The 27,630-nt window shown below is 42.6% G+C and overlaps 1 protein-coding gene across 2 annotated transcripts in view; it reads left to right on the top strand.

Moving 5' to 3' along the window:
- LOC142200567 (uncharacterized) overlaps window positions 1–27,630 on the top strand; it is a 123,539-nt gene that overhangs the window by 61,608 nt on the left and 34,301 nt on the right. For both annotated transcript variants that reach the window (XM_075271010.1, XM_075271011.1), the window contains 5 exons: window positions 1,328–1,372; window positions 2,633–2,740; window positions 11,575–11,635; window positions 20,186–20,371; window positions 25,895–26,092. In XM_075271010.1, coding sequence (XP_075127111.1) covers window positions 1,328–1,372; window positions 2,633–2,740; window positions 11,575–11,635; window positions 20,186–20,371; window positions 25,895–26,092 — 598 coding nt within the window. The remainder of the gene's footprint in view (window positions 1–1,327; window positions 1,373–2,632; window positions 2,741–11,574; window positions 11,636–20,185; window positions 20,372–25,894; window positions 26,093–27,630) is intronic.

Here is a 27,630-nt window from a genome sequence, read left to right as displayed (position 1 = left end):
CGCTGTCTAACCCTGAGCAGAATGTCTCTCCCTCTCTCAATCCAAGCCGCATCTAACACGAATATGGCTGTGTTAGAGTTGTCATTTAGCTGACACTATTCATATAAATCCGAGGTCACCTGATTTAGCCAGCTAATGACTTTTCCTATTTTTTTCCGATGCCTACGTTTTCCTGCTTCCTGTCCCACCTCCCCTGCACAATTATTGGTGCAAAAAAAGCGCCAGGGAAGGTGGGAGGGGAATAGAATTTTTATTGTGTTTACCGCGTGGTATTCAATTTCATTCGAATATCTCGAATACCTTAGTATTCAATCGAATACCTATTCGATCGAACGGTGTTCGCTCATCTCTATTTGTAAGCCAACACCTGGAGTGGATAAAGCACAATAGAAATTATGAAAAATTCTGATGTGTAAAAACCAGACTGAAATACTACAGACTTTGCACATTATCAGCTTTTCAAACCATCAAAGGAAAATAATTCACAGAATTTGACCTGCGGTTGAGATTTTAACTCTGTATCATGTCAAATTTTAGCTTTTGCAATGTAAACTGAGAAATGTGCAGTAAATTTACATTTTTTACAGATTAGTCTTGTGGGAACATACCAGAAGTCAACAGATTTTCTGTACTGATATGTAGGGCTGGGCAATTAATCTAAAAATAAATAATTGAAAGTTGCTCAGTTAATGGATGTGAAATAGCTCAGATCAATTATTTCATTTATTTTGCATCCATGCCATCCTGTCTCACACTGCCATTGTCTAAAAGGATATGTCATTAACTGTACATTATTCAATTGTAATGATTTGTGAATAACTAAAATTCATTGGCATGGCATATAAATAGGGGGCATGGCTTGTAAAAATGATAGTTTCCTAAAATAATTCTTCATTAATCATAACCAAGCTTCAATTAAAGCTATCTATAGTGGTAGCTTATGTAAATTAAACACTTTTTCTATATTGCTTTAGAAATTCTGCAGGGATTTGGGAGATAGGTCAAGTGATGTCACCTACTCAGATAATTGCACTTTGCTGATAAATCCTAGTCTGTTATCTCTCTAAGTAAACACACAAATGTGTGAATATTCTGTACAAGAATTTGCATATTATCTGATCTGCAGAAGGATTGTGTGTCCTGTTCAGTAGGAGGGAGGGAGAGAAATACAGGAGATGAGAAGCAGACACTGCATACAGCCTGGCTGAGATGGGAGAACCCCTTTAATCCTGATTTTGATTTAGGTCCTAATTGTCCGCCCTACTGGTATGTATATATTTTATTTAAAATGTTTATTAGGCTGTTCATTTTTTTTTTTTTCTTTTAGCATTCTGCATATGAAACACAGAAAAAAAACATTTTACAATACATGGTAAGAGATTTTAGAATTATTACTTTAGAGCAGGGGTGCCCAATACATCGATCGCGATCTGCCCTATAGAAGTGTTCTCAGAGGCTACTGTTGGGTAGTGTACTTCTTGATGACAGGTTGATGACTTGCTAGACTTATCTCTAAGATCTACTCCTACTCATTTTTTTGCCCAGTTGATAGACTTTGTGAGGGGATGCATGGCTGAATGAAAGGAGGAGGAAGGTTCTGTCATAGCTGTTCGGAGGTGATGAGAAGAGGGGTTTGAAGTGATGTACTCATAGCGAACGTTCTCCAGACAGACAAGTAGTAGAGGGAAACATTTGATCCACTGACTAGCACAAGTTGTTCCCACCGTTTCCTTGTCCTCCATTGACACAGGTGGTCCATTCACTACACACCCCTTACTCTGTCTAGCCATTTTCAGGCACCTAACAGAAGGAAATCTGTTATCTTGGCGCACATTAAGGCCCGCAACGATAAAGCACTGTAGAAAAAACTGCGACGGCAACGCATTGCGGCTCTTCCCACTGCGCTTTAAAGAGAGAGTTCACAGGGTTTTCCTCTGCAAGACTTTCTATTTCAATTATATCTAAGGGGAAACAACCGACGTTTCTGTAGATATAATTGACGTGCTGTGATTTCCAAAACTGCACCAGGTTTGGAAATCACAGTGTGTCCGCACCATGGTTTTTACTGCAAAGTGGGCATGGGATTCGCAAGAACCCAGCGTTATTGTTTTGTGGTTTGTGTTTTTTTTTTTTTTTTTTCAACAATGTATTATTTTCTCCCTTCCATTAACATAACATTTACAAGCAGATAGTTATTATGGGAATTGCTTAGCCTGTTTTATTTTTTTTTGTGGCAAAATCTAATGTAAAATAGCGATACCTCATCGATCCCCTCCGCTTCTCTCATGCTGCTACTTTCCATGTTCCCTGCTAGACCCTTATACTGTCTTCAGATGATGATTCAGTGTGGACATGTGACTGCTGCGGAAAGTGATAGACTGCAGAGACCACTTATTGACATTGAAATGTCATCACTGTAGACCAGGATACAGGGAACCTGTGAGGGACTTCTGAAGTGGTGGCTTGGATTCTATGAGGCAACTTTTATTAAGTTTGTTATTGTATGCCATTCTAAGGTTTGATGAAAACAGAACTCAAGAAACTGTACAATCCATTTACGCTAGCCATAGACATTTGAGGTTTGTTTTTTATTACATAAGTATTTTAATTGGTTGCAATTTTTATTTTAAAGGAAACCCTTGTCATTACATCCCCCGAAGAGGCGGCACTTGTACAGAATCTGACTGAGGAGTTGGAGGCAGCACTGAATGTTTACAGTCTGAAAGTCAAGCCAAAATGTGTATGTTTTATTTTGTGACCATTTTGATAGTTTTTTTTTTTTTTTTTAAGAAAACAAACAAAAAACATAAAACACCCAGCTGTATCTTGTAGCAGTTGGGACTGTGCATACAGACACGGTATTAGTAAGAGAGGTTTCCTTTCTTAACCTCTTCCCGACATCCGCCGTAATAGTACGGCGCTGCCGGGAAGGACTTCCCGCAAACCGCCGTACTACTACGGCGGCTGCATGGCGCACACACAGTTTCTGTGTGCGCACCATGCCCTGCGGGTGTCAGCCGTAACATACCGCTGACAATGCCCTGTAACACCCGCGGTCGGAACCGGGTCCGATTGCGGGTGGTAACCCCTGAGATGCTGCCGGCATCTCCAGGGATCACGACATAATGGTGCCAGTCGGCACCCCCTGCGCCGGTTTCGGGGGGTGCCGGTGTTCGTAGTGGGCAGCTCGGGGTCTGATCAGTGACCCCGGGTCTGCCCCATGCCGTCCCCTGCACCTACCTGGTTGATCCTGCCAGGGATGGAAACAGTCATCCTGTGCATCTGCACAGGATGACTGCTTCCTGTGCTCTGCAATACACATGTAACGTGTATTGCAGATACATCTAGTGAAGCAGTGATCAGCAGATCACTGCTTCAATCCCCCATGGGGACAGAAAAAAAAAGTGATAAAAATAAAAAAAAAGTTTAAATAAGTTTAAAATAAATTAGAAATAAAGTCCCAAAAATCCCTTTTTCCCCATATAAAATGTTTTATTATGTAAAATAAAGAAAAATAGAAAAAAACATTACATATTTGGTATCACTGTGTCCGTAATAACCTGAACAATAAAATTAAAACATTATTTAACCCGAACGGCTAACGTCATTAAAAAAAACGTTGAAAACCGCACAAAATAATGATTATTCACCACCTTTCCCTTACAAAATGTACAATAAAAAGTACCGTATTTTTCGGACTATAAGACGCACTTTTTTTCCCCAAAATTTCGGAGGAAAATGAGGGTGCGTCTTATAGTCTGAATGTGGGATGGCCGCGCTACTGCCACCGCTGGTTTTCTTCAGCGGCAGTAGCACGGCAATCTGCAGGCCCCGGCAGCTAAGACAGTCCCCGGCATCTGCTGTAATAGACCGGCGGATGCCGGGGAGTGTCTTAGCTGCCGGGGCCTGCAGATTGCCGCGCTACTGCCACCGCTGGTTTTCTTCAGCGGCAGGAGTGTGACAATCTTCCAGGCCCCGGCAGCTAAGACACTCCCCGGCATCCGCCGGTCTATTACAGCAGATGCCGGGGACTGTTTTAGCTGCCGGGGCCTGCAGATTGCCGCGCTACTGCCGCTGAAGAAAACCAGCGGTGGAAGCGCGGCCATGCTGCAAATCCACTCCTCCCCCACAGGTCCCGGCAGTCAGTTAGCCCCCCCCCCCCCCCCATACCTTTAGTGATGCAGGCCGGCTCCTGCACGGCGAGGCCGCAGGAGCCGACCTGCTCCGATGACAGCCGGGAGCCTAATGAAGGCTCCCAGGCCTGTCATAGATATATATTACTATCGCTGCTGGTCTATGACACTCCGCGATAGTAATGTATAGAATCTCCCATAGACGGCAATACACTTGTATTGCCGTCTATGGGACTTGCAATCAAATGATTGCAGGTTCAAGTCCCCTAGGCGGGGGATAATAAAATATTTAAAAAAAAAAAAAAAAAACACAAAAAAAATATAATAAAAAATAAAATAAATAAAAGTTCACCTCCTTTCCCTAGAATACATATAAAAGTATAACATTACTGTGAAACATACACATTAGGTATCCCTGTGTCTGAAAATGCCCGGTCTACTAATATTTTTATGTACAGTGAACGTCAAAATCAAAAGTGCTAAACCACCGGGTTTTTCTCTCTGTTTTGCCTCTGAATTAAATAAAAGGTGATCTAAGCAATAAACATTTCCCAAAATGGTATATCTAAAAAGTACACCTGGCCCCACAAAAAAACGCCCTATACATCCCCATACAGCTGCAGGGTCACCTGTCAATGTGGTCTTGCAGCTGTTCCAAAACTACAACTCCCATATATTAAATATTTTACCATTTTTTGCCTGAAAATTTTTTTTCCCTATTTTTCTCCTCTAAAACCTGGGTGCGTCTTATAGTCCAGTGCGTCTTATAGTCCGAAAAATACGGTAATCAAATGGTCAGATGAAAACCAAAATGGTACCAATAAAAAGCAGAGGTGATCCCGCAAAAAATAAGCCCTCAACCAGCTCTGTCTAGCGAAAATAAAAATGTTATGCCTTTCAGAAGATAGCAATGCAAAAATAATTTATTTTTTTCCCTACATTGAATTTTATTCTGCACAAATAGCAACGCATTAAAAAATAATATAAATGAGATATCGCCGTAACCGTACCGACCTGCAGAGTAAAGGTAACATGTTACTTATGCTGTACTCTGCACGGGAAAAAAAAAAAATGCTAAAAAGCAATGCCAGAATTGATGTTTCGTTTTACATCCCACCCAGAAAGAGTTAATAAAATGTAGTCAATAAGTTACAGGCACCCCAAAATGGTGGCATTGAAAAGTACATCTGATTCCGCAAACACCAAGCCCTCATATGGCCACATTGCCAAAAAATAAAAGTAAAAATCTAGCTTGTACAATGTGAAGACAAAACCCCCAAAAGTCGCCAAATCATTAGGACATGAGTGGCTGTGACTAGAAGGAAATACATAAGCTGTGCGAGCGTTTTCAGGGGACACCCCATATTTAGAGCTTATGAGAGATAATACACCAGCACTGATCCCCCAGAATGCCCCTCTTCCCCATCCGTGTCATAGGAGCTAGTGGGAAAATAGAATGGGATTTGGTGTACCCAATTTACTCCGCACAGCTTAGATATTCACTTCGGGGTTACTAATGCTCACTACATCACTTGATAAATTCTTTGAGGGGTGCGGTTTTCAAAATGGGGTCACTTTCTAGAGGTTTCCACTGTTTTGACTCCTCAAGGGCTTTGTAAATGCGGCATGGTTCCTGAAACTGATCACAGCCAGATCTGCCCTCTAAAAGCTCCTTGGCGCGCCTTCCCTTCTGGATCTCGCTGTGCGTCCATATATTAGTTTACACCCACAAGAGGGGTACTATGGTAGTCAGGAGAACTTGCATAACAAATTGTGGGATGTGTTTTCTACTTTAACCCCTTGTGAATGTTCAAATTCTAGGGCTAAATGAAAATATTAGTAAAATAAAATCAAATTTGAAAATTTCACATCCATTTTGTATTAATTCCTGTTAAGCACTTATAGGGTTAAAATACTAGGTATATGTTGTTTTGGCTTATTTAAGGGGTGCAGTTTTGAAAATGGGGTGATTTATGGGGGGTTTTAATACAAGGGTCTTTCAAAACCCCTTCATAACTGGTTTAGTCCCTTTAAAAAATGGGTTTTGGAAATTTCTTGAAAATTTTGAATATTTCACATGTAACCCTTCTAATGTCCATAAAAAATAAAAGGGTAACTAAAGTCTGATGCCGACATAAAACAGAGATCTGGGACATGAGATTTATGATATAATTTTGGCAGTCTGACTATCTGTATGCAATGCACATCATTTAAAACTTTATAAAATGCATATTTTTCAAAATTTCCACCAAATTTCCTATTTTTTTATAATTAGACACAAAACATATCAACCAAAATTTACTACTAATATGAAGTATAATGTGTTACGAAAAAACAATCTCAAAATCACTTTGGTAAGCTAAAGCATTCCAAAGTTATTGCCACATAAAGTGACACACGTCAGTTTTGAAAAATCTAGCTTGGTCAGGAAGTCAAAAAGTGCCATAGGCGGGAAGGGGTTAAAAGGATTCTATCATTAAAATGCAATTTTTTTTTTCTGAGTACCACATCGGAATAGCCTTAAGAAAGGCTATTCTTCTCCTACCTTTTAGATGTCCTCTCCAGTTTTCGGCGGTATGCAAATGAGTTCTCTCGCAGCACTGAGGGCGAAACCAATGTTGCGAGAGAACTCTCCAGCGCCGCCTCCATCTTCTTCTGAAATGGCCTCTCTTCTCATCTTCTTCCACTGCTGTCTTCAAACTTCTAGGCCTAGTGCAAAGCTGACTACGCATGCCTGCTGGCCACAAGAAGATGGCCGCTTACACAGTATTGTGTAAGCTGAAATTCATACATTTGAGTGAAACAAAAACTCTTCTTGCATTCAGAAAGAAGCAACAGCATTATGTAGTATATCATACATTAGTAATCGAGCTGCAAATAGAAAGCTGGGATGAAACAGTAGAACACCTATCTGAACCAGCTGCATTTTATTGTGTCCTTCTGCTACTCTTTAACCCCTTCCCGCCGATGGCACTTTTTGACTTCCTGACCAAGCTCGATTTTTCAAAACTGACGTGTGTCACTTTATGTGGCAATAGCTTTGGAACGCTTTAACTTACCAAAGTGATTGAGTTTGTTTTTTCATAACACATTGTACTTCATATTAGTAGTAAATTTTGGTTGATATGTTTTGTGTTTAATTATGAAAAAATAGGAAATTTGGTGGAAATTTTGAAAAATATGCATTTTATAAAGTTTGAAATGATGTGCATTGCATACAGATAGACTGCCAAAATTATATCCTAAATCTCATGTCCCAGATCTCTGCTTTATGTCTGCATCAAACTTTAGTCTTCCTTTTATTTTTTATGGACATTATAAGATTTACAAGTGAAACAATAAAATTCAAAATTTTCAAGAAATTTCCAAAACCCACTTTTTATGAAGGGGTTTTGAAAGACCCTTGTATTAAACCCCCCCATAAATCACCCCATTTTCAAAACTGCACCCCTTAAATAAGCCAAAACAACATATACCTAGTAATTTAACCCTATAAGTGCTTAACAGGAATTAATACAAAATTGAGGTGAAATTTTCAAATTTGATTTTATTTTACTAATATTTTCGTTTAGCCCTAGAATTTGCACATTCACAAGGGGTTAAAGGAGAAAACGCATCCCACAATTTGTTATGCAACTTCTCCCGACTACCATAGTACCCCACTTGTGGGTGTAAACTAATATATGGACGCACAACGAGACGCAGAAGGGAAGGCGCCCTAAGGAGTTTTTAGAGGGCAGATCTGGCTGTGATCAGTTTCAGGAACCATGCCGCATTTACAAAGCCCTTGAGGAGTCAAAACAGTGGAAACCTCTAGAAAGTGACCCCATTTTGAAAACCGCACCCCTCAAAGAATTTATCAAGTGATGTAGTGAGCATTAGTAACCCCGAAGTGAATATCTAAGCTGTGCGGAGTAAATTGGGTACACCAAATTCCATTCTATTTTCCCACTAGCTCCTATGACACGGATGGGGAAGAGGGGCATTCTGGGGGATCAGCGCTGGTGTATTCTCTCTCATAATCTCTAAATATGGGGTGTCCCCTGAAAACGCTCACACAGCTTACACATTCCTTTTAGTCGCAGCCACTTATGTCCTAATGATTTGGCGACTTTTGGGGATTTTGTCTTCACATTGTACAAGCTAGATTTTTATTTTTATCTTTGGCAATGTGGCCATATGAGGGCTTGGTGTTTGTGGTATTAGATGTGCTTTTCAATGCCACCATTTTGGGGTGCCTGTAACTTATTGACTACATTTTATTAACTCTTTCTGGGTGGGATGTAAAAGGAAACATCAATTCTGGCATTGCTTTTTAGCCTTTTTTTTTTTTTTTTCCCTGTGCAGAGTACAGCATAAGTAACATGTTACCTTTATTCTGCGGGTCGGTACGGTTACGGCGATACCTCATTTATATGATTTTTTAAATGCGTTGCTATTTGTGCAGAATAAAATTCAATTTAGGGAAAAAAATCTATTATTTTTGCATCGCCATCTTCTGAAAGGCATAACATTTTTATTTTTCGCTAGACAGAGCTGGTTGAAAGCTTATTTTTTGCGAGAAGACCTTCTTTTTATTGGTACCATTTTGGTTTTCATCTGACCATTTGATTACTTTTTATTGAACATTTTGTAAGGGAAAGGTGGTGAATAATCATTATTTTGTGTGGTTTTCTACACAAAGCGAAACCCCGGAGATGCTGGCGGTCATATTGACCGCTGGCATATCAGGGGTTAACACCCACAATCGGACCCGGTTCGACCGCGGGTGTTACGGGACATTGTCAGCCGTAACGTACAGCTGACACCCGCAGGGCATGGTGCGCACACAGGTTCTGTGTGCGCACCATGCAGCCGCCGTACTAGTACGGCGATTTGCGGGAAGTCCTTCCTGGCAGTGCCGTACTATTACGGCGGATGTCGGGAAGGGGTTAAAACAGCTCCATCTGCCTCCTTACCCTATGGTCCAGCAAATGTAACTTAATCTTTTAAGTGAAGCTGAAAATCAATTTTATTTTTTTGCTTTCTGAAGACAGACTTTACTACATGATGTGGTAAAGTCTTTCCATAGAGCGTGATCTGTGTAGGAGGAATAGGGGAAGGCGAAGAGCTGTTTCTTTTTGTACTACTATTGATTCTTGGAAAAAAGTACTATTTAAGAAAGACCTGTCAAGCTCTATTGACCTATTTTAGTAAATACTTTTATTCCTTGTGAAATAAGTTTTGGATGATTTTTATAATTTTGTTGTGTTACTCTTATGTTATTTTGGATTAATTGGCAATTGATTGTTAACCTTTCCCTTGTCAAGGAGATATGTCCCAACCATTTAGCACTGTGAGTACTGATTGAGCAAAGAGAATGGTTGTAGGGTAGCACCGACTGGCACAACACCGTTGCATGCACAATCACTGTAGCAACTGACCAAACTCTGCTAAATGTGCAAGGAAGTATAAGTGACGTCACTCCAAAAAATTATCTGCAGATGATTTATTCTAAGTAGTCACATCATAGGAAAACTGTATACAAATCCATTATGTATAAATGCTGCAACACTTCGGGAGCAAGCCCCTTCATCAGTCTTCGGCAGGAAAATTGCAGGCAATGCGATGTCTTAAAAAACAGAGGCAAGCAATTTTCTCTCACCACCCATCAATGGTTCACCTACCTCTGTCTTTTTAGATGTCACATAACCTTCAACTTCCATGCCTAACTCTAATGAAGGGACTTTCTCCTGAAGCATTGCAACATTTATTTTTTTAAATCAGTTTTTATTAATACATTTTTCTGTGCATTAATGCAAACAATCAACAAAATAACAGCAACACAACAACAATTCAAAGTAAATATGGAGACACAATACGACATATAAAGGGGGAAGTCCATTACGGCCACCACTAAATCTCTCGAACATCTTTCAATTCATAGCAAATTCTTTCTTTTGAAGGCTGGTCTATGCAGCCTGCAAAAGAAAGGATGATTTTTTGCAATACATTGCAATGCATTAGCATTGTAATGCATTGCATTAGTGATCAGAACCCCTGGGGTTCAACACCCCTAGGGGGTCTAATAAATGCAAAAAATAAAAAAAAAAGTTTTAAAACAATATAAAAAAAAATATAAAAAGTATTAAAAATTAAAATCATCCCCCTTTCCCTAGAACACATATAAAAGTAGTTAAAAACTGTGAAACACATGCATATTAGGTATCCCTGTGTCCGAAATCGCCCGCTCTACAAATCTATTAAAATACTTTTTCCTGTTCGGTAAACGCCGTAGCGGAAAAAATAGTCAAAAGTGCCAAACCGCCGTTTTTTCACTGTTTTGATTCTGATAAAAATTTGAATAAAAAGTGATCAAAGCAATAACATTTCCCGAAAATGATAGAACTAAAAAGTACACCCGGCCCCGCAAAAAAAAGACGCCCTATGCATCCCCGTACACACACTGACGTATAAAAAAAGTTACGGCTGTCAGAATATGGCGACTTTTAGAAAAAAAATTTTTTTAACACAGTTTTGGATTTTTTTTAAGGGGTCAAAATGTAAATAAAACCATATAAATTTGGTATCCCTGGAACCGTACCGAAACACAGAATACAGGGGACATGTCATTTTGGCTGCACAGTGAACGCCATAAAACCAAAGCCCGTAAGAAAGTCGCAGAAATGCATTTTTACTTCAAATTCACCCCATTCTGAATTTTTTTCCTGCTTCCCAGTACATTATATAGCATCATTAATGGTGGCATCATGAAGAAAAATTTGTCCTGTAAAAATTAAGACCTCATATGGCTCTGGGAGCAGAGAAATAAAAAAGTTATGGGGTTTAGCAGGAGGGGAGTCAAAAACGAAAATCAAAAAATGCCATCGGCAGGAAAGGGTTAATTATCATCTGCAGATAGTTTTTGGGAGTGCCGTCACACATCCTTTTGTCTCAGTACTGATTGCACAGTGTATTAGCATGCACACACTCGGGTGTCAGGTTTTTCATAGGAGTAATCTCTGGAACTGTTCACAGCTCAGACCCTCAGTTATGGTGTAAATTAACACTGGTAATAAATTCCCATAAGAGAGCTCATACACATGTTGGCGTGTTTTTTTTTGTTTTTGTTGTTTACATGTGCACTTTTTGTACACCATTGAAAAATAACTAACTGATCATTATGAAAAACGCCTATGTGGTTTAAAGAAACTTGTTAATACAAGTAAAACTGCACATGTAATAGTACCGTTTGGGTGCTATTACATGTGTTAATGTAAGTAAAAACAACAGTTTTCTTTTTGCTACACAAATGAAAATGGTTAACAATGATTGAAAATGCAAAACGTGTAGTTTATATATTAAACAAAAAATGTAGGCCATGCACGAAGTAAAACTAGCACTTCTAATAGCACCTTTATAGAGGTAATCTTGCCACTTAATGAGATTTTTTCATTTGTAGGAAAAATATTATAAAAGTGGACATGGGCGAAGTCCTGAAGGAGAGCATTCAAGACATTCAGGTATTTCAATGTGTAAATGTGCAAAGTGCAGCTACTCTTTTTAGTACTGGATAGAAAATAAAGGTTTTGAATTTATTTAATTTTTTCATTTGTTTATTTTTTCTTGGGTAAATAATATTCAGTAGATAAGTCTGAAAAGTATTAAAGAAAATAGTTCAGATAAAGGAGTTGTAGGTGTGTGATAGCTACCGTATATACTTTTGAGTATAAGCCGACTTTTTTCTGCACAGTTTTTATGCTGAAAAAGCCCCTCTCGGCTTATTCTCTTATGCACTGCAAGGACCTGTGTAAATTAAGTGAAGGGGGAGTGTCCTTCAGTGGTTTCTACAGTAATGATATAGGTACATACTGAGGTTACAAATCCTATTAATGTCAGGCTTTTGGGGTTATTAATTTAGTTTTAGTACCTCCATGTGCCTCACATTAATAGCAGTTAACCCCATTATGTCCCTCACATTACCTGTGTGCTCTGTATAAGGGTTACTAATATGTGAGACATATGGAGGTAATAATAAAGTGTCTTAATAATGTTTAATGTAATAATTATTACCTCCATGTCTCTCACATATTAGTAACCCTTATGTGAGGCACACAGGGGGTTAATGTGAGGGACATGATGGGGTTAACTGCTATTTACCTGAGGCACATGGAGTTACTAAACTGTCATACACATGTCCAGACTTTTTATATGCAATGGTGGATAAAATTATGGACTACTACATTTCAATGGGCCCGTACACGTAGATGCCGTTGCTTTTGTGGCTGTGTGTCCAGGCCAAATTGAAGAACTGCAACTTATGGAGCAGGTCCTATATGTGTCCTATACCTGTCCTGTATGTGTCTGCATTTGCAGCCCTATCAATTGATTTTTAATGTAAACATCGGCGCTCAGTTAATGTAGTAATATTGGTATGTTTTTAATTTTTGAAATTTTACAGTAGCTGCTGCATATTCCCCTCTAGACTCAAGTCAATAAGTTTTGCCAGGTTTTTTTTTTTTTTTTTTTTTTTTTTGGGGGGGGGGGGGGATTAGGGCCTCGGCTTCTATTCGGGTCGGCTTACTCGAGTATATATTATCTTTAGTTTTGCTTGGAGTATGCTTTGTATTCCCCCCCCCCGCTCGATGTTCATGTGGATAAGGGATAAGTTGCAAGGGGTGGGAAACCCCCTTAAGGCTAAGGCCCCATGTGACGTCACACAGCAAAAAAGCGCTGCAGGAAGAATCACGGTGGTAACACATCGTGGTTCTTCTCACAGCGCTTTAGACAGAAAGTTTGCAGAGTTTTCCTCACGGGCTTTCTGTTAGTTATATCTATGGGGAAACCAGTGGTGTTTCCGTAGATATAATTGACATGCTGCGATTTCCAAAACCACGCTGTCTTTTACTGATTTGCAGTTACTGTAAAATAACGTGATTTTCCCCATGGCATTTCCACCGCTGGAAAATCATGGAGTTTCTAACCAGTTGATGCCCGGCCTAAGTCTTGCTAAGTAGAGATGAGTAGTATATCAGCATTAGCTCAAGACCTCCCAGCTGTAATAACAACTAAAGTGTTCCAGTGATCTTCCTGTAGGAAGGGGGTGCTTGCTTTCTGGGAAAGATTGCTATGAATTAATTAAGATTCAGCAAACATAAGATAAACATGTACAGAACAGCAAAAAGGGTAAAACATAGAAATAGAACAATACAGAGAAACAGTCAAGGAACTGCCACGCCACCATCCCACTCCCGCCCCTCCACCACGAGCAGAGAAAATTGCAAAAGCAAAAGGCATTACAGGGTCAGCAAGTATACAATTTTACCAACAAGTAAGGGGCAACGGATCCACCTGGCAGACGTTACACCTCAGGGTATGTAAGCGCCAAGCGCATGGAGGGGGCAGAATATTGGGTGACGGGGGAGGCGCACCATGCTCCCCCGACCTTAGTAAATTTGTGGGGGCAGCCCCTACCTTTTGTATATAATTTGGTTAAAGGGGAGGATCGAATTAACCAGTTTGCGTCATTGAGACACCGACGGAGACCGAGGGGCCATCCACTGAAGGGCAGTAGCCTTCCTGGCATAGAATAGACTTTCCCGAAGAAAGACCCGGACGTGATGGTGCCAAGCCTCATCGTCCAGGACGCCAAATAAGCAAATTTCAGGAGAAAATGGGATAGGACGGCCCAGGACGTCTGCCAGGAGATCCACCACCCCCTTCAGAAAGCCTGTACAATCGGGCCGTTCCATATCATATGCCAGAAGTCCGCACGAGGGTGCGGGCACCTGAGGCAATTCGGGGCAGGCAAACGACCCATCTTGTGAAGGCGGGTCGGGGTCAGGTAACATTGATGCAAGATAAACAATTGGATCAACTTATTGTTAGCCGAGGGAGAAAGGTAGAGAGGAGATTCCAAAATAACCTGGAATGTCTCGTCCGTCAGCTCTGGGATGTTGGTGCGCCAGCACGTCAGGGCCGGGGTCTCAGCCAAGGACACTTTAGCATAAATCAGGTATTCATGAAGGGCAGAAAGCAGACCCCGCGGACCCTGAGAGCGTAGCACACCAATCAAAGGGTATTCAGAAATGGCACTCGACTGGGTAGGAAACAGAGAGGATAGAGCGTGACGAATTTGAAGAAATCGAAAAAACTGGTGGCGGGGAATCTCGCTTGAGGAAGATAGGGAGTCAAAAGAAACAAAGACCCCCTGCACATACACGTCCGAAAGGAAGAGTACACCATACCGGGACCAAGACCGGGCATCAGGTCAGGCAGATCAGGATTGTCCCACAGGGGGGTTTCTTCAGGGGTGTCAGAATAGGAGGACACTTTACAGGCCTACCTCCAGACCTGTTCCGCCAGAGCATGAAGAGGCAAAAATTTGCCCCTAAACAGGTGGGGAGTCTCTAACACCGGCCACAGGGAACGCAAGTCCAGGTGATGGGCTAGATGCGCCTTCGGGCCCCGGAGCTGCTCCGGGAAGAGCCAGGGCTTAACAAAACGAAGCTGACCAGCCAAGTAGTAAAGGAACAGGTCGGGGAGAGATGCACCTCCCATTTGTTTTGGTCTCTGAAGAGCGGACAGCCTCAACTTAGATCTAGAGTGACCCCACACAAAAGAAGTAACCAGGGAATCCAACTGTTTAAAGAAGTGGAGGGCCACGGGCACGGCCAAGTGGCTCAATACATATAGGCACTTAGGCAGGACAATCATTTTAATGAGATTAATCCGACTCGCCACAGATAGGGGTAACACAGCCCAGGTTTGAAACTTAGTCTTAAAATGGGAGAGGAAAGGGAATATGTTCAAATCAAGGAACCACCTATGGTCCCTGGGAAGTATAATACCGAGATATTTACAGGTCGAGACTACCGGCAGTCCACACATCATTTCCCCCCCACCACTGCTGAAGCATGACCGATATGCATATAGGAAGATTTGCACAGGCCCGAATAATTACCAAATACATCTATCAGTTGCATGGGCAGCGACACAGTAGGGTCAGACAGGAAGAGGAGGAGGTCGTCGGCATAGAGCGTAACTCTCTCCTCCCGGGAGCCAATAACTATACCCCGGTAGACCGGGTCCTGTCGAAGAAGCATGGCCAAGGGTTCTATGGCTAAGGCAAACAGCAGCGGTGAGAGTGGACAGCCCTGACGCGTACCCCTACCCAACAAAAAATAAGAGGACCGTGAACCATTAATGGACAATGCCGCTCTGGGGGATCAGTACAGGAGCGACACCCAAGTAATAAAAGCCTCCCCAAATCCATATTTACGTAGGGATTGTAAGAGGAATGGCCACTCGACCGAATCAAAGGCCTTGGTTGCATTTAAGGAGGCTATTGCCCAATCACCAGAGGAGACCGACCCAATCTGGGCCACCACCTGGACGCGTCTAAGATTATCAGACGTGGATTTACCTGGCATAAAACCTGTTTGGCCTGAGTGAACTAAGTCCAGAATCACCGAATTGAGCCTGTTAGCCAGCATTTTAGCCAAAAGTTTATAATCAATATTTAACAAGCTTATAGGTCTATAAGAGCCACAGTCTAGCGGGTCCTTGTCTGGCTTAAGCAGCAGGATAATGGTAGAGTCATAAAAGGATGCCGGAAGACTGCGGCCCTCAAAAGCAGATTTGTAACACTCCAGCAGCAGAGGAAGAAGCACATCCTTATACTGAACGTACACCTCCACAGGGATGTCATCGGGGCCCGGAGATTTCCCATTTGCCATCCCAGAAAACGCCTCCTTCGACTCCTCCAGAGTAAAAGGGGAGTCCAAAAAGCACGTTGGTCGACAGACAGTGGGAAAGGGGATCGAATCAAGATAGTCAGACATCTCCCATTCAGAAACCCCGAGGTTGGAGCTATATAACCTACTATAATACTGGTGGAACCTATCGCGAATGCCCTGGCTATGAGATATTGTGGCACCCATTTCCGAGCGCACACGAAGAATGGCAGGGGAAGCAGTATTCTGGTGTACCAAGTGGGCCAACAAACTACTCGATTGGTTACCCAGCTCATAAAATCTTTGCTTATTAAAAAAGAGGGACCTACGGGCCTTATTATGCAGGCAGTGTAAGTATTGTCTGCCAGCCAGCAACCACTGGGATCTAGTATCGTCTGTTGGGTTGGTGACATAGGCTGCGTCCAAGGAGGTACACTGAGCTGCCAGACTGGTCTCCAGCAGCGAAGATTCCCGCTTGACAAACAAAATGGAGGACTTAATGCAACCCCTAAGGTATTCCTTAGTGGTCTCCCATGAGAGAGAAGGGGAAGTATCGGGGGAGTTAACCGTCAAAAAAGACGTGCAGCTGGTCAGGTATCCTGTCATTGGGTAAAAATAATTTGAGCCAGAAGGGATGTATACGGCTCAATCTAGCAGTATCACCGTAGGTTAGTTCTATCAGTAGGGGGGAGTGGTCAGAAAGCGCCCTGGGTAAGTAAGAGGCTGAATGCAAAACGGAACATGCCTTAACATTCCCAAAGGCATAATCAATACGGGACAGGGCATGTCTATGGGCAGTGTGACAGGAGAAGACCCTAGAATTGGGAAACAAAAGCCTCCAAAGGTCCTGCCACCCCAGCTCCAGAACCAGCCTGGCCATGGAGGTGGGGAGGGAGGAAGGCGGGGAGTCCGAACCAGTATAAAACCGGTCCAGAGCATTGTTCATTACTTTATTAAAGTCCCCCATACAAAGAACCACTGCCTCAGGAAATCTAGATACAAACTGTGCTACCTTCTGGAGTATAGAAAGGTCAGACACAGGGGGCAAGTACACATCCAGAATCACATATAAGATTGAATCAATCCACGCCTGCACATACACATAGCGCCCCTCAGGGTCCGTCTCAACCACCCCTGGTTCCCACCTAAGGCTACGATGTATTAGAACAGATACCCCTTTAGAGAAGGTTGTATGAGTAGAATGGACAGCCCACTGAACCCACGGTTTCTGTAACCACTTCAGAATTTCAGACACCCAAGTGGGTCTCCTGGAGACACACAATAGAAGGATTCACTTGTCTAATGTGGGAAAAAATGGAGGAACGCTTGCGCAGATTACCCATACCCCTCACATTCCGGGAAAGGACTTTAAGTAACGCCATAGCGGTCTATGACCCAATAAATACAAGCCTGAAGTATCGGGGCATAGAGGCATGATGACGCGCGGCAGATCAGAGAACAATCAAAAACAGAAACAGAACAAAACCATACACCTGCAAGAGGTGTAAAAGACAGTGTAAACTGTCCTAGAATACTAGGCATGCCAGTACCGTGGCTACTAACAATGGGGGAGAAAGCGCACCTAAAACCGATCTTGATCTGGGCACTCTCTCAAAAAGTTAGCACAGAGAAACTAAGCACAGGCAAACAGTAGAGCCAAAATTACAGAGCCCCAACAAATAAACGTCCCAGGCCTCTGGGCCTAAGAAGGCAGCAGAGCGTCCACCCGGTCAAGGAAAATAAAGAAAAACGTAACGGACATAGCAACATAACAGTATCAAAATAAGTAAAAAATCCGAGGTCCGCAGGTATGGTCCAGGTGGACCTCTCTCCACCAAGATGGAAGGTCAGCGCCTTGGGGATCCAGGTAGTAGAGACAGCCAGTCCTCAGCGTCCTTAGGGGTAGTGAAAAATAAAGAGCAGTCGCCATGAATGATCCGTAGCCTGGCAGGATAGACCATTGAATACTGTATAGCTCTTTCACGGAGCCGTCTTTTAACCGCCACAAAGGAAGCTATTGGAAGGCAGCCGAGAAATCAGGAAAAATTGCCACAGCAGTACCATTATACTTGATCTCCCCGGCCTGGTGTGCAGCCCGAAGAGGAGCATCCCGGTCAGTACTGTTGATCAGACGGGCCAGCAAAGGATGTGGAGGAGCCCCTTGAGGAGGGGGGTTTAGCAGGGACCCTGTGAGCCCGTTCAACTGCAAATATCGAAGAGAAGGGCACCTCCGGGAGGGTGTCACAAAGCCACTGTTCAACAAAGGAGCGAGGGTCGGCACCCTCGGCTTGCTCCAGGAGGCCTATGATCCGTAAATTGTTGCAGCGTAATCTGTTCTCCAGGTCATCAGCTCTTTGCGTCCAGGCTTGCCATTTGCTCCAACTCTCGGATTTTGGCAAGAAGTAGTTGAACGGAGTCCTCCACTTGTGAAATGCGGTCCTCTACTTCGCCCACTCTGCCCCGCAAAGTTTGAAAGTCCTGAAAAGCCACGGTCAATCTTAACCTCCTCAATTTTACCAGTTAAAGAGGAAGTGCCAGCCTGGATCGCTTCCAGCAATTGAGCCGTAACTTGTTTCAGAGTAGGTTCAGCCTCCGCCATAGATGGGCCAGGAGGAGAGGCAGCAGGCGAGATATGAGCAGGAGGGGTAACAGACCAGGCAAACTGCGGGCGACTCATCTGAGAGAGTCTGCTACTGCCCTTTTTACGGGCTGTGGAGGTAGTTATGGTGGCGTATTCAGGAGGCTCTGGCCACGAGGGCAAATTTCAACAGTTCCAGCAGTATAAACAGGGAGCACAAAATGGGGACCACAACGTGTATACGTATATGCAAGTGGAGAACCACAGAAACACGCCACATTAAGTCCAATGCCAGGAGAAGATGAGACAAACTGAAGAAGACAGACAGTGCAGAGCGGGAAGGAGGACCCCCATATCTTGCCCGGTTGCCAGGAGGGGCCGCAGAGGCACACAACAAACGCTGGAAGAGGATGGGCGGCAAGGAGATGTTTAAGACCCCACGATATAGCAGATATAAGGAGGCAGCAGAGGGTTCAGTCATACACAAATTACAGACCGCCAATAAATTGCCAGGAACTAGCTGAGGACTCCAGTATAGATAACCCAAAGACACCAACTCAGTCCGGGCACTCCACTATGAGGGTGACAAGGATGTAGACTCAGGCAGAGGGGGTTAAGAAGACTGCTCCTGGCCAGGGAGGCACTCACCAGCAGGTGTAGGCAGCGAAGCAGCCACAGAGGCTAGAAGAAACAGCATAGCAGACCCAGCTACAGGAAAAGTAAGTGGCCACCGCAGCTCCATCTGTGCAGGATGTGAGGAAGGTAGCAGCCGGGACAAAGCGCTGCGCAGCCACACCGGAAGGGAAGCAGGAAGAAGATGGCCGACATCCGCGTGGAGAGGGAGCAGGCCGGAATCTATCGGCACGTCAGGCAGCAGGAGCAAGACTTCGGGGATCCACTACTGGCAGACCAGGGCAGGAGGTGTCTCTCTCCAGAAGGGTCCAGGACACCCGGGAGCAGGATAATATCAGGATTTAAGTTCGGCTCAGTACGGAGCTCTCACAGCGTGCGACCGTCCAGCTTCGCGCGCTAGCCACGCCCCCACCCAGACAGCTTTTAGACAGAGTACATTATTGGCACCCAGAGTTTATAAGGCCAGTCGTGGAAAAAACTAAAACACATGCATGGACTTCTATGTAATAGTTTTTTCTGCAGTCAGATTTGCCTTCCCATCCACCCAAATAAAGCGTCAAAAGTGGCTTTTCATCATAGACCAGAATGTAGCAGGGATAGGGGAAAGAGTGGTCTGCAAGAGGTATAGTAGTCTGGGGAGGACATACATTTTAAAAATGCTAATGTGACCCAACCAGGAGTAGGTCCCAGTTTTCTGTGATTGAAGGACTTTACCAACTCGTAAAAGCACGATGAAAAGCCACAAAAATTTAGATCATGTAACTTGCTCAGATCTCTATGGCCTTTCACCCCCAAGTAATATATATCTTGAGAGGGCCATTGAAAGTTCTTCTGTTTTCTTGGTTATTATTTCTCTTTGTCTTCATCATAACACCAGTGCTGTGGCTTGCAATTATGTTTAGGATTGGATATACGATCTTTTAATTAGAAGTATGAAAAGTTTATGCCTTTTTAATACATTGGCAAATTGCCATGGTTCAGTTATCTAGAGCAAGATGATCATGTTTTCTGATCTTCTTGTAGACCTTAGTTGCAGTAAACGGTGGTCTATATGGTATGCAAAGAAATATAAATCGTTGGTTCAGTCATCTAGGGAAATATGGTCATGTTTTCTGATCTTCTTGTAGACCTTAGTTGCAGTAAACAGCGGTCTATATGGTACGAAAAGAAAATTAAATCGTTGAGTTCTTCAGCATGTAAAGGTGAAGTGCAGTCTACATCAGATGAATACTCTGTCACAGAGCAAGATAGCACAAGGAAGCGATCAAGGAGTGCCTCCGAAGATATGTTGCTCAAAGTTACATTTTCCACAGGTAAATCTCACAGATAAATGATGTGCTGCACCTTTCTTGTTTTCACTTTAAAATATGTTTTTGCTACTTCAGTATAATCATTTTCTGACAAGTTCATATACTTGTGAGTATTAGCACTTTTGTTATATTTAAAAAAAAAAAAAAAAAAAAAATTATAAAATGCTATTTACGCTAGGTTCACACTAGTGCCCGGAGTCCGTTCTGAGCTTTCCATCTTCTGCATGCAGATGTTTTAAGATAAGATAATCCTTTAATAGTCCCACATTGGGGAAACCGTTTTTTTTTTTTTTTTTTTTTTTTTTTTAAACCGGACACAGAGTACTGCATGTCCGACTCTGTGTCTGGTTTTAAAAAAACCGGTTTTGCGGCGGAGAGCATAAAACGCTCACCGGCGCTCACGGCCAGACATCTTTCAAACCCATTCAAATGAATGGGTTTGAAAGAGTTCTGCAGCTTTCTGTCTCCTGCTCTGTTTTGTGCAGGAAACGGAAACCTGTATGAACGGAGAGCGGGCGCAGATGTGAACGGCTATTCTCCCAAGCGGCCGCTGATGCAGTGTCAAACTAACATATTATCTGAAAATGTTCATCAAACGCTGAATCCGCCTCTAAAAAGGTGGTTGTAGCTCTTTCCTTCCCTACAGTTCTACTATATATTATATTTTTTCATTTATTTCTTTATTTTTTTGTATTGTGATCTTAAGTCATTCACTCTGTATTGCATATGACATGACATGGAAATTTTGCAAGCAGGTCATTATGAAACAGTGATACCTTATTTATGAATGTTTTATGTTTTGCTTTGTTTTTCTAAGTTACTGTATATACTCGAATATAAGCCAATTTTTTCAGCACATTTTTCATGCTGAAAAAGCTCTCCTTGGCTTATACACGAGTCAGGGTCCATGAAGCAAAGAAACCTGGAAGGGGGAGGTCCTTTAGTGCTACTGCTCTGTGATTGGCTTGTCATGAGGTCACGTGACTGTGACTGTCCTTTAGCCACTGGTATGTAACATCTGCAGATAATGTTGAGTCTAAATCCTAGTAGCTCCTCCCACACCAGAGTCTGATCACATGGTCATGACATCATCAGAGGTCCTTTAGCACACTAGGATTTAGCATCTACACTGCAGATGAGTGGCCAGGATTCATTGTGTCTTATGGAAGATGTCTGTTGTATGGAGGAGAGGAATCTCCAGGAAAGTCAAACACACAGGTACCTTCCTTTGGTTGCTATTCTTATTAATGTCAGGCATTTGGGGTTATTAATTTAGTTTCAGTAACTCAATGTGCCTCACATTAATAACATTTAACCCCATCATATCCCTCATATTAACCCCTGTGTGCCCCATATAAGGGTTACTAATATGTGAGACACATGAGGGTACTAATGAAGGACCTTAATTATGAAGATACCTAATTATTACTTCCATATGTCCCACATATCAGTAACTCTTATGTGAGGCACACAGGGGGTTAATGTGAGGGACATGATGGGGGTTAACTGCTATTACTCTGATCCCCATGGAGTTACTAAGCTGTAATGCACATGACCAGACTTTTTATCTGCAATAGTGGATTTTCCCCCCTCGGTTTATAAGCGAGTCCATAAGTTTTCCCAGTTTTTTTGTGGTAAAATTAGGGGTCTCTGCTTATATTCGGGTCGGCTTATACTTGAGTATATACGGTAAGTTTTATTTTTTAAAAAGTTAACGATTTGTCTGGGTTCCCTGTATTCTGATCTGATTTCCTCCTGGCTGCTATGGCAACTGTTTAGATTTGAAGGGGGGGGGGCGATCTTGCTCCCAAGCCACCTAGATGGTGTTATGGCATCTGAGGGGTTTAATCCACTGTAGCCAGAGTATTTTCCAACTCCGAGTGCTAGTCCAGGCTGTACAGTCTCGACTCAGAAGTCATGCTGCATGCATAGCTCTTGCGGTATAAAAACATTAATCAATGTAAGAGTACAGTGCTGGATCTTAAGGGGTTAATCAAAACAAATCTATGGAATTTCATTTAGTTTGAGAATCTGAAGAATAGTGTAGTTGTGAAACAATAGAACAAAAACAAAAGATAGAAATCCAGAGACTAGTGCTAAATCTTAACTCTGGTTAAAAGCAGTTAATGGTTCATTCAAAATCTGAAAAATAAGCAGAAAACCACTGCCAAAGCCAACAATGTTGTCTAATCAATACCAATCACAACATCACCCCTCCATTTTTGGCCCACCAGTACTGCTAAAAAAAAAAAAAAGCATGAGTGAATATAGTCTTACCATATCAGATGCTCATGTCTTATGTATAAAGACCTAAAATATACATGTTAGTTGTGATTTTTGATTTAGGTCATAATCGCCCATTCCTTGCTCTGGACTATTTCATCGTTCCAGATGGAACACAGTTCCTCACTCCTATAGGGTTAGTTTCCCGTTTGTTTGTTTTTTTTCTTTTAGCCAAGACACTTCCTTTCTTTCCGTCTGCGGTTTCTCTTGGGAAAAAGGTTGGTCAGTTTTTCTTTATTAGGTGGTAATGATCCTTGAATCTGTAGTTCTTCATGAAGATAACTTCAATGAGGGTGCAGTGCAATCTTATACTCCTCTCCTGCTGTCTACATTTTATGCTGTTTTTTTTTTTTTTTTTTTTCTTTTGGTTTTTTAAATCACAGGCAACCCTTTTGATAATGCCTTCTAATGCCCCCTTGTATAAAAGATGCTCCTTTAAATATTCTCTCCAATATAATGGCTAACTCCTGTCACCTATTCTTGTTAGGCCATAAGTGTATTTATCTGCCCCTTTTTGTAATAGTCACAATGGCATGATATGAAGGAGCTGCACCAATCTAGAAATAACTCCTGCTTAATCTCTCTATCTTATAAAAATAAATTCTTGTCTGTCTGTCTGTCTGTTCTTTATGCGCGACCAAAAGACTGGACCAATCTTCACCAAATTTGGTACAGAGATACTTTAGGTATCCGGGAAGGTTTAAGAGGAGACTCCAACTCGCTCAGAAGTACCGATGCTGAGATACAGCATTCCCAACACAATACCCCCCCCCCCCCCCTTAGCCATTACAAACCTGCAATATTCCAACTGCAATACACACGGTCACTCCACATGCACAATCCAATACTGATATCCAAACTGAGATACACGCATCAGAGGATTAGATACACAAATCAGCACACAGTATCACACGCCAAAGGATTAGATACACATGTCTGCACACAGTTGCACACACTGAAGGATTAGATACATGCGTCTGCACACAGTTCCACATGCCGAAGGATTAGATACACGCGACTGCACATAGTACCACATGCCGGGGGATTGGATATGCACATCTGCGCACAGTTCCACATACCAGAGGATTAAATAGGTGTGTCTGCACACAGTTCCACACGCCAGAGGATTAGATACGCTCCTCTTCACACAATACCACACAGGGGAGGATTAGATATGTGCGTCTGCACACAGTTCTACACGCCAGAAGATTATATATACGCGTCTGCACACAGTACCACATGCCGTAGGATTAGATACGCACCTCTTCACACAATACCACACGGGGAGGATTAGATACGTGCGTCTGTACACTGTTCCACACGCTGAAGGATTAGATATATGTGTCTGTACAAAGTACCACACAGGGGAGGATTAGATACGCACCTCTTCACACAATACCACACAGGGGAGAATCAGATACGCACATCTGCACACAGTTCAAAACGCCGGAGGATTAAGTACGCATGTCTTCACACAGTACCACATGCCGTAGGATTAGATACGCGCCTCTTCACACAATACCACACGGGGAGGATTACATACGTACGTATGTCTGACACAGTACCCCACTTTGGAGGATTAGATATAGGCACACAGTACCACATGCCAAAGAATTAGATGCGCGTCTCAGCACACAGTACCACACGGGGAGGATTAGATGTGTGTGTCTACACACAGTACCACACGCCAGAGGATTAGATATATGCGTCTGCACACAGTTCTACACGCCATAGGATTAGAAACACACGTCTGCACACAGTCCCACATGCCGGGGGATTGGATACATGCGTCTGCACACAGTACCACATGCCAGAGGATTGGTTACGCGCATCTGCACACAGTTCCACACACCAGAGGATTAGATATGCATGTCTGCACACAATACCACATGCCTTAGGATTAGATACGCGTGCCTGCACACATTTCCACACGCCAGAGGATTAAATACATGTCTGTACACAGTTGTACACGCCATAGGATTAGATACACGCGTCTTCACTCAGTACCACATGCCATAGGATTAGATACGCGCATCTACACACAGTTCCACACGCTGTAGGATTAGATACGCGCCCATTCACACAATACCATACGGGAGGATTCGATATGTGCGTCTGCACACAGTTCCACACGCTGAAGGATTAGATACGTGTGTCTGCACAAAGTACCACACGTGAGAGGATTTGATACGCACCTCTTCACACAATACCACACGGGAGGATTAGATACGCACATCTGCACACAGTACCACATGCCGTAGGATTAGATGCTCGCGTCGGCACACCTCTCCACAGGCCAGAGGATTAGGTACGTGCGTCTGCACACAGTTGTACACACCATAGGATTAGATACACGCGTCTGCACACAGTACCACATGCCGCAGGATTAGATATGCACGTCTTTACACAATACCAAACAATGGAGTATTAGATACGCGCCACTGCACATAATACCACACGGCGGAGGGTTAGATACACACTACTGCACACAATAGCACATGAGGAGGGTTAGATACACGCGTCTACATACAGTACCACACGTCAGAGGATTAGATATGCACATTTGCACACAGTTCCACACGCTGGAAGATTAGATACGCACCACTCCACACAGTACCACATGCCAGTGGAATAGATACGTGCGTCAGCACATAATACCACACGCTGGAGTATTAGATACATGGCTCTTAACAGAGTACCACATATTAGAGTTTTACTCCAGGTTTCCATAGCAACCCAGCCATTTTTCTTCACTACTTTATGTCAGCCTTAAAGGGGCAGGGTGCTGTGAATGACACTGTTAGACAAGATCACATACACGCTAATGGACACACACAAACGATATGCAAAATACACCAGTTCAAAATTGGACAATTCTTATGGGGCCACTACACAAACAAAAAATTAAATATACCCGTGCGAAGCCGGATCCTCCTGCTAGTAATAAATAATAATCTTTTTGTTATTTGGTTGGGGTACTGTAAGTTCTACATATAACATATGTGAGGGATAGACCATCAATTTTGCATCCTATAAAAAAAACAAACAAACAAAACTCACTGTACAAACATTTTACAAATCTGAAGAGAAGTTTAAAAACTTTCTCCTGTAATTTTTTTGGTTCATTTCATGGTGTGTGACCTGAATCCACAGAAACTTAACTGTAATCTTTTTTCGTTTTTTTTTTTTTGATCCGTCACTGTAAGAAGCTGTTACTTAGTAAGCATTGTTTGTTTTGATAAGGTTCTGAAAACAAAGCAAATACTGCAAATATAGAACAAGACCAGCAAAGATTGCCTGGTGCCGATCCAGTCAAGGACCAATCAGCAGAGTCCAATGACAAACGAAGCTGGACCTCACAAACAATGAATCACAATCTGAATGCCAGTAGTGACCTTATCCAAAAGATCCAAGCAAAACGTTTTAGGAAGCAAAGCACAGGTAAGCATGAAAATATTGACCATATTTATGTTTTTTTTTTTTTTTTTAATGAAAATCATCCTTCAGTGCAATACATAGCCACCTGAGTATGATAATAGTGTTTGTGGGGCACATGGCGTCACTTAAAGATCCCGGTCCCTGCCAGGATCAGTAAGTAAATAGGGCCCATTACTCCAGCCGGTAACGGCCTATTAAGAAAAAACACAGCGGTAGCGGCTGTCACCAGGACCCTAATGTCCCGGGCACTGTGGCGGCCGCTACCCCTGCTACCAAGGTAGTTATGCCCCTGCCCAGCAATGCACTTTTTGCTGTTTACATACACAGCTTTGCTGTGTAATGTGCTTAAAGGGGTTGGCCACTTTAAGACCAATATTGAGAGGCAAATGTTATTGTTTGTATAATGAAAATTTGTCCAGTTTTCCAATATACTTTCTGTATCAATTCCTCACAGTTTTCTAGATCTCTTCTTGCTGTCATTCATTCTGTTACTTCTAGTGGATAAAAGTCTGACCATGGTCATGTGATTTACGGTCCATGGTCATGTGATGAGCACACAGGTGCTGCTCATTATAGTCACAAAAGAAAAACATAGCACACATGAAGGGATAGCAAGGAGAATCCTAATGCAAACTTACCAGTGTATTCCCTTACAACACATGAAACGGCCTTATCATAGTAACGCTAGGTTCACACTAGCACCCGGAGTCCATTCTCAGCTTTCCGTCTTCTCCATGCAGGAAGACGGAAAGCTGTCAGACCTTGTCCAGCCGTGAGTGCCGGTGAGCGTTTTATGCTCTCCGCCGCGAAACCGTTTTTTAAAAAATCTGACACAGAATACTGCATGTCCAACTCTGTGTCCGATTTTAAAAAACGGTTTCGCGGCGGTGAGCATAAAGCGCTCACGGCCGGACATCTTTCAAACCCATTCAAATGAATGGGTTTGAAAGAGACCTGCAGGTTTCCGTCTCCTACTCCGTTTTGTGCAGGAAACGGAAACCTGCATGAACGGAGACCGGGCGCAGATGTGAACGAGCCGTAATGTATGCTTACCAACACAACTGAAGAAAAACTTGGACCCACTGAGGGTCAGGTAAGTATATACCCAAGATCAACTGAATAATTAGCAAGATAGTTATTTATATCCAAAATACAAAAGTTTATTATTCAGCATTAACCCCTTCCCGCCGATGGCATTTTTTGATTTTCGTTTTTCGTTTTTGACTCCCCTCCTTCTAAACCCCATAATTTTTTATTTCTCCGCTCCCAGAGCCATATGAGGTCTTAATTTTTGCGGGACAAATTTTTCTTCATGATGCTACCATTAATTATTCTATATAATGTACTGGGAAGCAGGAAAAAAATTCAGAATGGGGTGGATTTGAAGAAAAAATGCATTTCTGCGACTTTCTTACGGGCTTTGGTTTTACGGCGTTCACTGTGCAGCCAAAATGACATGTCCTCTATATTCTGTGTTTCGGTACGGTTCCAGGGATACCAAATTTATATGGTTTTATTTACATTTTGACCCCTTAAAAAAA

The sequence above is a fragment of the Leptodactylus fuscus genome, chromosome 4 (genome assembly GCF_031893055.1).
Source record: "Leptodactylus fuscus isolate aLepFus1 chromosome 4, aLepFus1.hap2, whole genome shotgun sequence".
Lineage (NCBI taxonomy): Eukaryota > Metazoa > Chordata > Amphibia > Anura > Leptodactylidae > Leptodactylus > Leptodactylus fuscus.
The sequence above is the reverse complement of the archived record's forward strand: the minus strand, read 5'-3'. Positions and strand labels throughout refer to the sequence as shown.